This window comes from Onychostruthus taczanowskii, unplaced genomic scaffold (genome assembly GCF_017590055.1).
Source record: "Onychostruthus taczanowskii isolate IOZ18803 unplaced genomic scaffold, ASM1759005v1 scaffold48, whole genome shotgun sequence".
Taxonomy (NCBI): Eukaryota; Metazoa; Chordata; class Aves; order Passeriformes; family Passeridae; genus Onychostruthus; species Onychostruthus taczanowskii.
In genome coordinates, this window is record NW_024502347.1 from 1969678 (window position 1) to 1986255 (window position 16578).

General features: G+C 38.4%; 1 protein-coding gene across 1 annotated transcript in view; it reads left to right on the forward strand.

Moving 5' to 3' along the window:
• The window catches only part of SEC63 (SEC63 homolog, protein translocation regulator), a 52980-nt gene that overhangs the window by 462 nt on the left and 35940 nt on the right, over nt 1–16578 (forward strand). Inside the window, exons 2-3 of the mRNA XM_041414862.1 lie at nt 13488–13587; nt 14374–14488. Coding sequence (XP_041270796.1) covers nt 13488–13587; nt 14374–14488 — 215 coding nt within the window. The remainder of the gene's footprint in view (nt 1–13487; nt 13588–14373; nt 14489–16578) is intronic.

The window sequence follows — 16578 nt, forward strand, 5'->3', positions numbered from 1 at the left end:
GGCCCCGCGCTGCGCTCGCCGGCGGCCATTTAGCGGTACCTGGGCCGGCGGGAGGGTCCCGGCGCCGCCGCCCCCCGAGCGCGCCCGGCTCCGCGCCGCGGCTCCTGCAGAGTCATCGCTGCGCCGGGCTCCGCCGCTTTGTTTGGGCTGTGGGCTTTCCCTTGTCTTCGCCGAGCGTTTCAGGGTGGATGACCTAAATTTTGATCGTGGGGAAAGAACAAGCTATTGAGTTGGGGACAAAGAGGAAAAGTTACCGGGTTCAGCTTTTATGTGCCATAAGGTCACAGCGGGGGCGAAAATGGGAATTTGGTTTTTTTCCCATTGCGAATCACAGTTAAATGTCCGAAGGGTAGATTTCTCTTTCACCCTTCGGGATGATGCTTTGTGTCCCTGAACGGTGTTATAAAGTTTCTTTGACTAGTTCCAAATCTGTTTTCCAAAGTAATTTTCCACTTCGTCTTTCTTGCATCCCTCTATTCTTGGAAGGAGAAGGCGTTTTGGTATACATGCTGCAGAGGAACACGCTTTAACAGCAGTTCTGAGATTAAAAAGGCTGTAGAAATTGTGTTTAAAGGCTGGGTGGTAAGTGCTTGGTAAAACAGGGGTGCTTGATACTGGTTCCCATTGCAGAAACCTACTGACCTCCTAAGGGCACTTGTGCTTTGCAATCTGAGAAGAATCCCTTTTGTTCCTTGCATCTTTTTACATTCAGTATCTGGTGGTTACTCAGTGGCTTTGATGCCATTTTAAATGGCTTGCCAGGTTCTGCTTAACTTAGTTTTGTATGTAGAAGAAATACCTAGCAATGAAATCTTAATCCTGTACCTCCTAGTAAGGAATAGGATAGAACAAATGTTGTTTTGGTGCTAAATGACAGCTGTTCACAGTCTTGGTTGCTGCCGGTGGCCTCTGGCAGGGCCCTGGCTGGAGAATCTCTTTGGAAGGTTGATCTCTGCCCTCCAGGTACTTACTACCTGTTGTACAGCTGAGGAGTTAGTGCTCTCTGCTGAAAGGAAAGGTTTCTCTGCCTCTTCTTTCTGCTTCCTGACTGTTGCAAGAGGGAGGCGTTAGTGTTGTTGGAGGTGTTTTGTAATCTTTGGGTTGTTCTTGAGGAGCAGGGAATCAGAGAGAAAATATTACTTCTGTAACCTTTTTCCAAACATCAAGATTTTTATTTTTGTTCTGGTGAAGGGTGGGAGGCGGTGGGGGAGAAAATCGCTTTTTCTCTTGAATAATGCTTTACTTCCTCTGTAGTTCATAAAAGCTGCTTCTTGGGAGAACGATTGTGACTTGCCTGAGGTGCTGTGCAGAATGGTGTGGCCAGCAGGGACACTGATGTTGGCATCAGTTTCAGGGGGCTGACAGAAGCAAGAAAAGCTGTAGAAATGCTGTCAAACTTGAAGCACTTTACCAGCCTTACATGGTTGATTGTCAGCTATCCTTATAGAATGGCAGAAAATGAAAACCTGACTTTGGAATATGGCTGTATGGATTTCACCCAAACAGCCCTGCCATTAAATTTATTACTAATTTCTTTCTGTCTAGTCAGCATTGTCCAGTATAGAGGGCCTGCTGCATATTATTCTGCATTCAGTGCTAGATTTTTAAAAAGCTGTGTCAAACCATACTTTCCAAAGCAAAAGGTAGATTTTGTTATGCTGTTGGTGCGAAGAAATTAGTCAACTAAGTGAAAATCACCAGTGGAAATGAAGGGAGATGGAAGAATGATTTCTGCCTCATAATTGGCTTAATGGATTTTAAAATGTGAATGTAGTCCAGTTTTTAGCATATGCATTAATGCATGCCTGCAGTCTCTTGACTGAGTTCTGTTCTGCAGGCTCTGTTGAAACAAAGTGTTGAAGTGCCATGCAGATCATCATTTGGGACTAATGTTGATCTACTAAGTAAGTTCTTATGAAGTAAATCTGCTAAGTAGTAGAACATTGTGATGTTTAAGTTGTTTGAGTGTATGGCTCTTAGGCAAATAATTTCCAGCAAAATCCTCTCAATATTTTTCTCACAGCTTTTTGTATGTATTCAACCATGCCTGTTCCAGCATTTGAACAAGATTTCAGGAATAAATTAAAACCTTGTGATGATGGAAAATACTAATTGTTTAGCCACTGCTTCTTGTCTTCAGTGTAATTCACTAGTTTAAAAGAACAGCAAAACCACTTATTTCAGAGGCAAAGAGAAGGCCTGTGTCTTTAGAAGAGAAATCTTCCAACACTAGTAACTCCTGCTTCCTTCGATGAGCAGAAATTTCTGGATGTTGGTATGAAATGTTATTTTGATGCTAGTTTAGAGTGGAATTTCCAGTACTGAGGCACAGTATTGGGCCAAAGAGAACAAGCTCTGCCAAGACCTCTGCCCCCTGTGTGTAGAACCAAGTAACATTTTTGTTCTGGAGCTGTGTTTTGCCCTGCCTGTGCTAGAGAACCCAGCCTTTGTCACCGCTGGTGGACTTGGCGAGGTGCAGTCGTACTGGCGAGCTCCTTCAGCTCCAGCTGCAGGAGTGAGCAAGACCAGATCAGGGGGAGCTTTTGAAGCAAGCCAGTGCTTGTCCTCTTCACTTCAGGACCCTTTTGCAATGCAAACCAGAGCATCCAAAGAACACGGAGCAGATTCCTTTTTGGTAAAAACTATGTTGGAAGAGGAGCTTCAGCCACATTGTGTTGTAAGCAGTCTAGAGCTAGTGTTTCGCAAGGGTGGAATGCTCACTGCAGGGAGGTCACGCCATTGGTGCTTGCTGCTTCCATCTGCAAATGTGCTGCCATGGATTGCTGGTATGTGATACAGTACAGAGTGCCAGTGGAGGGAGAAGTACAGCAAAAATCTGGGAATTGCTGATGGCTTGTAATATTTTAGGATTTGTTCTGTGCTGTAGTTTTGTAGTAAATGCTCATAGAATAAATAAACCCCCCCAAAACTCAGTGTTTGTTTTTGCTGTAGTGAAACTTGGAAAGTAAGGCTGGGTCTGTATTGCTTTACTACTTCAAGAAAAATCAAAATGTGTTACTTAATGTCAGATTTGTAGTAGAATAGTTTTTTTGGCAAGCCATTAACATTTTGCTTTTAGTTCTTATAATAAACTTTTGGAAGGCCTTTTCAATACTACTGTCTGGAAGAACAGCATGATGTAACTTAAGTCTCTAAAGTACTGAGAAAAACTGGAGCTGCTTTTTTTTCCTGAGTGTCTAAACCTGTTTTTTCCAGGAATTCTGATAGAGTCCATATGAAGTGTTGCTGCAGCCTGTGGTAGGGGTTGATGCTAGTGTCTGGGAGGGTTTTGCTCTGGTGTGCTAGACACCCTGTGAACTGTCCCATAATTTCATTACCTCAGCTTTGATAAACCAAACAAGCAGGTAATTGACTTTGTAAACCAGATTTGTCCAAATGATTTTACCTCCTTGGTGTTCACTCCAGAGCTAATAAGGCCTTTTTAGAAGGTTAATTGTTCAGCTTTGTGCCTTGGACTGAAGTTTCATAATTGCATCGAGGTAGCAGTGCTCTAACTGAGTTAAGCTTGTATTTCTCCTCATCCTTTGTGCCAAATAGAGCACCAATGTATGGGAGTGGAAGAAAGTAATTTTAGCTAAAATTGATTGTTGTCTCTTTTTTCTTCTCTTTCTTCTGTCTTACTTTTAATGTGTATTCATTTCTGTGTAAGACTGTGTAGCTGGAATGGTACAGGATGTGACTGAGGGAAAGAAGACTGATTCTTTCAGTGTTGGTGAATATGGCTTCAGGCTGTATTGTTTATCCTTGACTTGTTTCTTTAAAACATATTTGTGTGTATATATGTTTTATTACTGAAAAAAGTCATACTTTTCCTGGGTTACCTTTGTTTTGGGAAAATACTAATTAATTAGTATTAATTTAGTATTAAATTAATGGGTATTAATTTAGCCTAATTATTCTGAGTAAAACCGTGGCAAGGAACTGTGCTCTTGGAACAAAAAATGTGGTTGCTAAAAAGTTACTCTGGTGCAGATTCATTCTTAACCAAAAAGGTATTTTCTGCAATGGGAATTTTCAAGTTGTTTTTCTAAAAGTTAATTGTGAGAGTTGAAGAAAAATCTTTTTTTTTTTTCCTCAGCAGTTAGGAGTGGAGGAGTGTCCATCAAAGTACCTTCCTGCTGCTGGACTTGCTTTGAAGTTTCAGTGTAAGCTTGTGTAGATTAAATGTCAGCATCTCTAGCATCTAGAAAGGAAATGGAGAGCAAGGGGTGAATTAATTTAGTTGGATAATATGGCAGTTGTTGCACAATGCTGATATGTTTGCTGAACTTTGTGTACTTTTTGACTTATACCTGTGCTGCTGGATTGAGACACATAATTATAAAGCTGTGCTGAAACAGGTGGTCAGAGATTGTGATGTGCTTTGTAGTTAAGTGCATGTATCTGGAGGCTTGCTATTGCATCTTTTTTAGTTTCTTTTGGTCTATATTAAATAAATTATCCTGGTTTAGGGCATTGGGTATTCATAATTTGTTACAAAGCTGATAGAAAGAAGTATCTATCCTGAGTTTTTTATAGTAACTTGAACAAAACAAGATGTTGAAAACATTTCACAAACCCCTAAGAATAACAGCTGTGAATGCAAGGATAACGATAAAACAAGATTCCGGTCTCTTCTCTGAGAGAAAAGAGGCTGTAGGAACTATTCTGTTTGGAATAGATCTTCCTTCTTGAAGTTTAAGAACATAAAAACCTACTGTAGGGAAGGGAAGAAAACCAGCTGCATTTTTGTATCTAGAAGAAAAGTATTGATATGAAATAGATAAAAGCTATTTAGTTAACTTTCATTGTAGTAGAAATCCATACAAAGTCTATGGTGTTTCATATTTTTAAAAATTTATTTGTTTGGCTTTGGCTTGTTTGTGTTTTTTGTTTTTGTTGCTGCTCCCCAGCCTGGCTGTATGTTGTCCTGTTGCTCACTACTAACATTTTTCCTTTGCACCCTCCCCTCTCAAGTGTTTCTGCGTGAGATACAGCTAAAGTTTTCTTGAAGAACACCGGGCTAATACAAATAAAAACTTTAAAAAATCTGGTTAAAGAAGGCAATTTCCTGCAAATCTTTGAGTTTGCCATGCCTGTAGGAAGTAGCACAGACAGTTAGAGAACCCTAGTACTATTCCAGCCTTTTTAGTGTTGAGGGTGGGCAAATATACAGAAATATTTAAAAACCACAGCTTACTTGGTGACTGTTAAAAGCGAGAATATAATACCATGTTAATACTTAATATTATTTTCTTAATTTTTTACTGTACTGCTGTTTTGAAGCAGTAGGGCTTTTTTGTATACTTCTGTAGGTAGTAGTTGGCACTCACATTCAAAACCTTGATCAGAAGTCCTGAGAAAGTTGTTCTGTAAAGGTTTGCTTAGTTTTTTTTCTTAGGTCTTAGGAACCATTCTTCTCAGTATATCTGCCCACTATACTGGATATTTCTGTGTAGTAGTGTCAATAATGAAGGTTTTTCTAATTTTTTGGTGTGTTTTTCATCTGTGTGAGTTGAGGCTGACCTCAGAGATTCTTATATTAATTCCCTGCTTTAAGATGCAGGTAGGGAAACTGAGGCTGTGAACTTTATTTGTCTGAAGACAAACAGTGAGTGTGCAACTTGGATGTGACTCAAGCTAGTGCAGAGAATGCAGGCAGCACTTCTTTGGTTTTATCTGTAATGGAGTAATGAGCACTTGTACCTCACAGCAGCTGAGGGAGAGGAAGCAGCATTGCTGCTGCTTGCACTCTGGGTAAAGTTCTTCTGTGATGCTCTTAATCCTCTGGTGTGAGATAAGATTGGTTGGAGCGGGTTAACTGTGATACCTGTCCTTGCCCACAGCTCACTGAAATCTCATTAACCTTACTCCAAAGTATTTCACAGCATTTTGGCATTTGTAATGCAGGATAAAGTACAGGATGCTGGTAAAGGACAGGATAAAAGGACAGGATAAACCACAGGATGCCATACTCATTGCTAATGTGGTGGATAAGCATGGGTGTGAAAACTTGATATCTGTGAATATAAGCATTTTGTGCCCATATGTGTGTGCTTGTCCTTTCCTGTTAATATAACCTTTTATCATTGTGTCGGGAAGTGGGAGGAGAGTCAGTGAACTGACTGTTATTACCTACAAACTGAGCTTTTTGAGAGATTGAGTATACCATGGTTGACATAAATAATTTCAAGTTCTGAAAAATACAGTTTATTTGGTGACTGTTTGAAGGCAGAATATAATGTAGTGGTGATACTTAACTTTGTTTTGTTAAATTTTTTTTTTCACTACTTTGCTGTTTTGAAGCGGTAGGGTTTTTTTGAGAAACATTTGAAGAAGGGGCAAACATCATGAGATGCCACTAGTCAAGTCTAGCAATTATCACTAAAAATATTTTTCAAAACAAAGCATTTGCACAGATTTATCCAAACTACTCTGTTACTTGGAAAAAACTACCTGTCTTTTCATGGAATTTTAAAAACATATTGTAATCTTACTGTAACCACTACAGCTTCCCAGCAGTAAAATAATATTAATAGCCCTGTATTAGAGATTAGTTGAGTAGTTTCAAGACTGTCCAGAATACAAAATGCTGAAAAGCTTTTTTGTGGCAAGTTAAGGATCAAGCTGTTACAAGAACTTTATCTTCCATTACGTGTGCATAAAAATAAAGTAGTTTCTATTTTTTAAAAATTCATCCTATGTTATGGAAGCTTATGAAAACAGTGTACTGAAGGTTTTATTGCACACCTTGTTCATTTAATAGTTGCTGCAAGGTTCTCTTGACTACTCACAGAGATATCACTAAACTACCAGGTTATACAGGCTAGAGAGTTAGATTCAGTTATGGTTTCATGGGCAGCTAAACTGTTCCTGGAGAATGAGCAGGAAATTTGAGAGAGAAGCAAGGTAAATGGCAGGAAATGGAATCAGTAGTGATTCCATAGTTTGTTTGTTTGTGTTTTTTTTTTTTTTTTTTTTTTAAAATTTTTTTTTTTTTTTTTTTTTTGGCTGGTTGTGATTTTTTTTTTTATTTTTATTTTTGTTTTAAATTCATGCCTGTGAAGAAGGGTTCAGATCTGCAATTTGAGCAAGTCTTGACTGGGGCTGATGCTGCATCCTTGCCCCCCCTGTGGTGCTGCTTTCTCTCATTGTGGGGTTTTTAGGCCTTTCCCTCAGTTACTAGCCAGGACCTGGCATGTATCTCAATTTCATGGTGAGGAGGGTTGTGCTGGCTGGAGATATCAAGAGGAGGGTACAGGTGCAAGAGCACAAAACAGGCACCTAATTTCTTTCCTGAGCAAAAAGATTAGTGTCTGCACCAGTTTTTAATAAGTATACAATTAAGAAGATTTAAGAGGTGTTTGCAGATTTTCACCTACTATTTCTCTTTTATAGGAAATTGTTTACAGGCATTTTAAATTCAGAAGATGCCTTTATCACGGTTGGCTGGATGAACTGTTTGAAACTAGCATATGTGTAAGCATTGTGGCTTCTACAAAGGCTTACCTTGCCAATAAAGTTTCAAATGCCCTTTTTTCTTTAGAAACAAAAGCATGGACATACTGGGTCAGATCAGGTGGGGTTTTTTATGTAGTATTACAGAAGTGAATGCCTTAAGGAAGGAATAACAGGACAAGCATAAATGGTGTTTCCTTTGCATATTCTGTGTTTCCAGTGGCTTTGAGTTCAGTAACTTTTCCTATAGCATCTGTACCATCCTGTATGAGGGAGGTCCCTGTATCTGCTGCCCACACTGCAAATAATCACCTTTGTTTTGCAGCTGCTTCTGATGTTGCTTAACAATCCTTGTTTGCTCTACTGGAACTAAACGCTCTTCAGGAAGTAAACGTTCAGTCCTGGCTGTCACTTAGGTTTTTTACAGCCTTCCATTACCTCTCCTTGCACTTTACTCTCTCAGCTGGAAGATTGTAGATTATATTTTGGACATAAACCTCCTTATATGTTTGATGGCCCTTGTTCACCTTAATTGAATGTGTTCTGGTTGCCCCTCTTTAAGAGGTGGGGCTAGGACTGTGCATCACATTTGAGATATGTACAGCCTCAAGGTTGGACACACCTCCAGCTTGTGTGGTGGAGTAATAATCCCTTCCTTTTCTTGTAGGAATGCTCTAAACACATGCTCTGATTTTTATTAGTAATAAGCATTCAGCTGGGTTTTACATGGAACAGTTTCTCACAACACCAAGACTGCATTTTGAGAGGTAATGGTCAGCCTTGAGCTCATCCTTGTATACATAGAATTAGGATAGCCCCCACTGGACTTTATGTTTTCATACTCTCAATTTCATGTGCCATTCGGAAGTGCACTTGCTTGATCTTTACAATTCTTCAGGATGCCCTTGTCCTTGTTACCCAGAATAAGTTCCTATCACCAAGAAACTTTTATTTTACTACTCATCCTTTTAGTCTGATTACTTATTAATGAAATGTGTTGTAGGTTGAACGCTGATTCCTGCAGAGCTCCTGGTGATTTCCTTCTGCTGGGAGAATGGGCAGTTCACTGTCTTCTAGTGACATATTTATTTTTGCAATAGTTAGATGGTTGTTCTGGAAGACTTGTAAAAGGAACCTTCCAAAAGTCTTTTGGAAACCACAGACTGTATCGGCAGGATCTGTTCTGTATGTTTACTTCCTTGAGAGGACTTTACCAAAGACTCTACTACTGCTAAATGGATGTATGGTACTTATCCTTGTGTTCACTAATTCTGTGCTTTATTAGAGTTTATAGAGTATATATTATTATAGAGGATAGGGTGTGCATCAGAACTGTACTGACTACAAGCATTTTTAATGATTGATGATATGTTAAGTGACTTTTGTTTACGTTTATTTTGGATTGAATATGTTCTGGTTTCCTCCCCACACCAAACTGATAAAATTCAGTTAATAGGTGAGAGTGTTTAATCTTGGAGCCCGGCATTGTTGTTGGCTTTGTCTGAAGTTGATAACCTTGACTCATGTGGGTGTTGTTCCATAGTAAAATGTCCAGTTTTCTGATTCCTCTTAGATTCTGTTAAAGTTTTGCAATGCAGCTATAGCTCCAGCCCTACTATAAATTTGATAGTTTAGGTGATAGAGCTTAAATATTATTATAGTTAGTTCTGCTGACTGTTCTGTCCGTGCAAATGAGACAGTACACTAATAGGAAGAACAAGGTTTGGAAATGGCTTGATTAGCAGTAGTGTAATGTGGAACCGTGCCCAGCTGACTGTAAACATACAGCTTGGGTAAGTAAACTCTGAAAAGAAGTTAACTTTCAGGATATTGAATTGTCTTATGTTGCTGTTTTTAAAGCTGTTAGTAACAAACGCTATCTTTTGGTCAGCAAATATGCATGGAATTGTGGGAATGGAAAGTTAGGTTACTTCTTGTTCCTTTTAAGCTTTATCTCGTTGCTGCAAAACATGCTCTGGAAAAAAAGCAGCTTTGCTGTTAAGTATTTCGCAGGTCTCTTTGTAGTTAATGAACTGCTTGGGGTTTTAATACTTAAAATGTTACTCAAAGCACATTATTTTTTTGGCTTTTTTTGGTGGATTTTTACTAGAGAGAACAATCTCTTTGAAAACAATAGGGTAAGATTATGCAGCTATTAATGTTTTAGTTAAGAGGCTAACCTGGACATGACCTCTTTATAGATAAATAATGAGGGTAATGAGGACAATTCTTATAATGATAGACGTTTAGGTTAGAAAGCATCTATCAGATGGTTTAATTCTTCATTGCTAAGGTCCGTTCAAAGTCCTGAAACATGCTTTCCATTTAAATTTTTTTTAAAGTAATCCCAGTGGGAACACTAGTGCTTATTTGAAGGCTTTTGCATTTAAGCAACGGCATTTTAGAACACTTTAAAATCAATTTAATTTGCTTCATGCCTCTTAATTTGGGGTTTTACAGTAGAAGTCAATCCTATTATATTAAAATTGAAATTGCTCAGTACTTCAGAGGAGTTGCTGACTTTGTGAGTTTGCTGTGAGTTTCAATCCTGCTTCTGAGTTGCTGGGAAAGATGGGTTACTTTTACAACATAGTTGTAAGTGTAAGTCTTTGTCAGTTTCATTTTTGAAAGTAAGTGTGTGGGTTTTTTTCCTCGTCCTGTGACTTCTTTTACAACATAGTTGTAAGTGTGTTTGTCAGTGTCATCTTTGAAAGTAAGTGTGTGGGTTTTTTTCCTCGTCCTGTGACTTAAAATTATTCTCAGACAACATACTATATCCATGTGGACTCTTTTTCTGTAATAATTATCAAGGAAAATGTCAATAGAGTTAATCATAGATGACCTAGTGAAACAGTAGGGTAGCCTTTTCCTACTTCATCTGTTATCCGAGAAATGGTTAAGTGCTTAAGAAAGTAAATTTTTACAGAGAGTGTCAGTTCAAGACCGCAGTAAATAAGTTGTTCATGCAATTATTTGATTTCTGTTATTGTTAAAGTAGAAAAAAGCCCAGGAGTTCAGATTTTGCATATATATATGTATATGTGTGTGTATATATATATATATATGTATATATGCACACACGTGTAACTGTGGAAAGTAAATAGGAGCCTACTTAAGGGTACAGTTGAGAGGATTAAAACTGTGGAACCCTGAGTAAAATCCAGGAAACCTGGAAACTCTCGAGTGTTTTGGCTGAGCCTGCTGCCCTCAGTTTTGACAGAACAGATGTAATGCTTAGAGCCATGGTGTCCCTATGCTGTAACCTTTGCTCAAGACTTGCATGCTGTATGTATTACTTGCACCTCTTGATGCTTTCCACAGGTACAAATTTTCCATTCAGGAGAAGAGAGAGGATGACACACTACAAATGAGTTATGTGAAAGTCTGGCTTTAAAGTGATCTTGGCATTTCCTAGGGCTGCAGAACTGTGTCACTCTGTGTTCCTTGCTGAAAGAAGTAATTTTGTTTCAAAACCATTCTCCTTTGGATGAATTGTCTGCAACTGGTGGGCAGAATATTTCATGTGCACCTCCTCCTATTTCTTTTTCTGACAGGGTCCACAGGAACTGTATTCTGGACTATGTGACTTTGCTTTTCCTAGTAGCCTGAAGGTAGAAAGAACACAGGCGGATAGGACATATTTCTGTCCTGTCCTGCAGTTTGAGGTAGAATAATGGAAAACTGGTAGCTTCCATGTATTCTGGATATTAACTTTTTGCTTGTCTTTGGCTGTCATAAAAAATGACTGATACTTTGAAACTTTTATATGCTTTAGATATAAATACTGATGCCAGTAGTCTTATTTGTGGTATTTTTTCCTAAAACTGACCTTTGTTTGTTGCAGCTGAAACAAGATTCTGGGGATTAAAACTTCTCAGTATAATTGCAGCTGTACCTCTTTCTTCTAGAATTGCCTGTGTCCATTAACAATAAATGTGCAATCTTAACTTCTTTTTTTTTTTTTTTTTTTTTAATTTTTTAAAAATTATTATTATTTTAATTTAAAGTACTTTTTGGAACCTCCAGAACCTGAAACAAAAATGTTAGGCCTAGGTAGGTAGGTAGGGATCAATTGTCAAGCATTCCTGAGGATTGGGTATATCCTCCTGTTTCTTTGGAAACAAGTATGTAAGATGGGTGAACTTCAAAATCAAACTTAGGTCAGGCATGGCTGAATTGTAAACAGAGGTTGAATCTGTTTGAATCTCTGAAAATTGGAAGTCAAACCTGTAATTAGCTTTCTTCTGTGTCTGTATGTCCTGTGTCCTCGCCCATTGTGTGATTGGTAAATCAGAACAGAGGTTGAGACAGATATGAGAAATTTTTGCCCCATGAGGATGGTCAAACTGTAGAATAGGTTGTTCAGAGGCACAGTGAGCTCTGCCTTTGAAGCCACTCCAAAGGCCTACAACCAGACCTTGAGCAGCTGCTTTTTTGACTCTCCTTTTGGCAGCAGGGTTGGATTAGGTGATCTCCTGAGGTCTTTCCCACCCTTTCCAACCTGTTAGGTTGTTCTGTTTCACCCAAGAACTGTGTGGTCTGTGTTAGCCATGCAGAAGAAGCAGATGCTTCAGGCTTAAAGAACTGTATTTTCAAGAGGTTTTCATAAGTTCTGGTCAAGAGAAGTCAACTGTTTACTTAAACACTCTCCACTCATGCCTGTTTTGATGCCCAGAATACAAAAGAAGTGACTGCAGCAGTCAACAAGGGAAGACCAACCTATGTCATCTACCTAAACTTCTGTAAGGCCTCTGACAAAGTCATGAACAAGATGGCACTCAGGTTTTGTTTTGTATTTTGTGCTAGTTATATTTCTGAATTTGAAAAGTATTAAGATGTAGTTTTGGCTGGACATTGACGTACATTTTTTTAAGTCACTATAATACGAACTTTTGAGAACCCTTGTGAGTAAGATTTGTATTGGTGAAAATCTGCTCGTGAATCTCAGGAACTGTGGATGCATCGAGAACAATGTGGAGGGAAATAAAGCAAACATGGGATGCTTCCCCAGATTATTTACAGGAATGAAGTGGCAGTCCACATCCTCTTGTGAGAGGGGTGCTTTAACAGTACCTTGATGCATGGGTTAGTGTTAGTGGGATTAATTCAAAATCCCCACGGGTGCATTATGCCTTTGCTTTCCAAGGCTCTTTAATACCTATTCCTAAAACCGTAGGAGAGATTCACTATTGTGAAGGATTTTGCCCATCAAACGAGAAGTGGTTTTGACTGGAGGAAAAGCATTTCCTCCCACTCCAGACACACTTGTCTCCCTGTAATCCCATATCAAAGGATGTTGTCTGAAGTGCTCTTACACTGTAATGCGAAGCCATGATCTGGACTGAGAAGAAATGAGAGAACTCTACTCGTCTGCTTTTAAAACTGTGAATCTTTTTCCCTGACAGAATATGGATTCCAGAGCTAAGATCCAGAGAAAGTACAATTCATATTTCACTGCAAAGCTTTACCTTGAGGAATGTACAAGGTGTTCACTGCAGTGTGATCAGGGTCTGCAGGATATTGTGGGGCAGTTCTGTGGCGTGGTAAATTCACTTGTGTAAAAAGGAAGCTCCTTTTGTCAGACAAAGGCAAAGCAAAAAAGATCTGATTTATCCACAATTTGCTGTTGCTCCTGCTGTACTCTTTATTTGTATACAAAGAGTTTGCCTGTGGGTTGCATTCTGCTTGTTTTTCCATGCGGTAGCTGACATACTGAAATGGAAAGCTTTTGGAGTTGAGTGGCAGAAGCAAAGTTTACAGGTGCATGTTAGGCAAAGGTTGGGTTCACATGTGATGATTACTATGTGGGACGGATTCCTTTTTGGTAGAGAGAGTAATCTGACCAACTACTTATGTTTATGCATGTACAGCATCACTTAAATGGATAGAAGGCATTCTTTCCTCTGGTAATGCTGGACCTTCTGTTAGTCCTCCAACGGACTTGGTGCTACCTGCTCGGGGTGAGGTGGGCATGTTTGCTGTTCTGTGTTTTGTCAGCGTGGTTAATCACAATCTCTCTGTTTTTCTAGAACAAATTCGATTAAAGAATATAAGGAACGTATATGGCAGGTGTTTGTGGTACCGCTTGCGACTGCTAAAACCGCAGCAAAACATCATTCCTACAGTGAAGTACGTACGTTTCATTGGCATGGCTTTCCATTAAAGCAATTCTTACTTCATTTTATATAGAAATATGCTGGTTTGTAATAAAAGCAGGGATTAGTTACTTTTGCATTATGAAAGAGACATTTGCAATCTGCAATATTTGATTAATTAATAGGTGATCATTATTGTCTAGTAGGACTTGAAGTCAAGATGCATGCTGTTTGTCCTGTATAAAATGCCTGAGGAATGAGACTAGTGAGCCTCAGCTGTAGAAAAAGTAAACAATGCATTTATTTGTTCAAAAAAATAATTCTCTCTCACTGAAATTACTAGCGCTGCTAGTGCAGTATTTTAATAATCAAAAATAAATATGAACAAAATAAATATGAAATAATAATAACTTTGTATGTTTGACAGTGAACCCTTTATCAGTTCCTTGTTACTCCTATCCTCAAAATGTTTTGCTGTCTGTCATGCACCTGTGTCAGCTTTTTGTGTGTTTTTTTTTTCTACTTTTTAACACATTGTCTAGGGTCTAGTTATAATAATCCTTTAAAATTAGGAAATAATAGTGTATACCTGCTGAGGAGAGACAGTTAAAAAATGGAAACTTTGTGGTAGTGGATTGTCCTTGTTAAAAGCTAGGAGAAAAAGTGGTATTAAAAGTAAAATACTAATACCTGCTTTAGTGTTTCTTGCTGTTTTAATACTGTTTCTTGAAGAGTGATATAAGATGGCTTTCAATGTTATTAGAATGGTGCTAGAGCTAGTGGATTTGTATATTTAAAAAGTTCTTTTTCTTCCAAACAGGAAAATAGTCCTCCTTGCTGGCTGGGCATTATTTTTGTTCCTTGCATACAAAGTTTCCAAAACAGACAGAGAGTATCAAGAATACAACCCTTATGAAGTGTTGCATTTAGATCCTGTAAGTAATAACATCTTTCACTAGTCTGTACTACTGTAACTGTATATGCTGTGTGTTGATGTTTGATCTTGGACTTGGTTTTTCGAATAAAGTAAGTTTAGTGAATCTGTGTAGTGTTTTTGTTCTTTTTTGGCATGTGAAAGTTACTGCTGCATGTTATAAAGTCAGTTGTTAGGTATTTTTGCCTATATCTGTACCAATTTATAACTTTTATATCTAGCTCCTTCAAAAGTCTAGTAATATAGTGAGGAGGGTGTTCTAAAATCCTGTTCTGATGTTCTTTTCCTCTGTGTACAGGAAAACAACCAAAAAAATCTGTTTTCTATGCCCTGTGTAAATCTTCTGAATAGGAACTTCTAGGGATGCTGATAAACAAGAATGTGAATTAATTTGATTTATAGTTTCTGTACAGAGCAATATTTGTAAATGAGAGGTTTTTCATTGAAGGGTGTTGGTGATGCACATTTTGAAGTAGTGCAGGCTAGCTTGAATCTTGGTTGTATCTGTGAATGCAAACAGCAAATTCTAAACAGTGATCCCAGCCAATAGGTTTATTGAACTGGGATAAAAAAAAAGATATAGTGCCTATCTAGATAATAGATGCAGTGCTTTGTTTATACTGAAGGACTGATTCAAAATGGATGCAAAAAATTACATATCCCAAGGACAGACTTTCTGAACTTCTTTTAAACTCTTCATCTTAACCACAATACCTCGAGCAGATTGTCTGCTCATGTTAATTATTTCCTGATCCAAGGATCCTCCTTTGAGTAACAGTAGAGTTATCTTTTCAGTTCTGGAGTCTGAAATATGTTTCACTCTCAAGTCTGAAGAAATACACTGTGGATCCAGCTCAGCACAAGAACATGAATGAGCTCTGAATGTACCTGTTTTGATTAAATGTGATGTATATTGCTAGTATGAGAGAGCTTAATCTCTGTGTGAACTTTAGCAAATACATCTCTTGCCTTTAAATGATGTTGACTTGTCAGCAGAGAAAAGCAGCACCTTGTGCTAAGAAAGCCATTTATAGCAGGTGAGAAGTCTGTAGCCTATTTCAAGCTAGACAGGTAGAACACCTGCCTGTCAAGTCTGGAGCCAAGTTACTGCAATTCAACCACTGCTCAACTCACTGATTGCTGACTTGAGTTCTCTCTCTGGTGCACAGGAAGGAGCAATACAAGATTTTACTGTTAAATGGTACCTGTTGGACCTATGCAGTTTAAAGGTTCATATTGCTGGGTTAACTTTGATTAAACAAATCAGGCTAAGGATTAGGTCATCAGAGTATTTTCCTTTGTTATCCTCCTGAAATGTCTACAAATAACAACCCAGAGGGGAAAGAAAGGAATACACATAGCGAATTATGGCCTTGTGTTTATTGATGAAAACTTGTACACATGCTCAAGACATGTGAAACTTACCCAGGCAAAGAAACCAATTCTGGAATGCCTTAGGAACTGAGGGATGGAGCATGTTCTCATAAGGACAAGCTGAATGAAAGCCAGAGATTTTAAAATGAGGATGAAAAGATGGTTGTGAAGATAGACAGTTGATATAGGGCTGAAGAAAAGAGTTCAAAATCTGAGTCTGTTTCTTGCTATCAGGCAATTTCTATTAAATCTCTTGAAAGATTTTCAGTTCGGACTATGTGAAAAATGAACAGATTTCTTCTGTTATCATTCAAGTGGAGCCTTGAGAGTTGTAGCCAGTCCTGCTGATGAAGTGATACAGATGCTGAAGTGTGGTTAGATAATGGAACTGTTATTGTTGTTAAAAAAACCCCTAAAACACCAGCAACCCCCTCCCCCCCAAACTTAAAAAAAAAATAAAATGGTTGCAGATGCAAGCAGTTCAAAGTTTTGATGCACAGTAATTCACTTCTTCTTTGCATTCATACTCTAGTCAAGATTATTTTTTTATGTTGGCATATCAATTTATGACAAGAGGCTTTTTTTTTCCAGAGAAGCACCACAGCACCAACAAAGTCCAGATAATGTACTTACACCAGATTTTTATATGCAATACCAGCACTGTGTTTTGAACATAGAATAGCGCTTTAAGCATATTACTGGAATTCACTAACACAC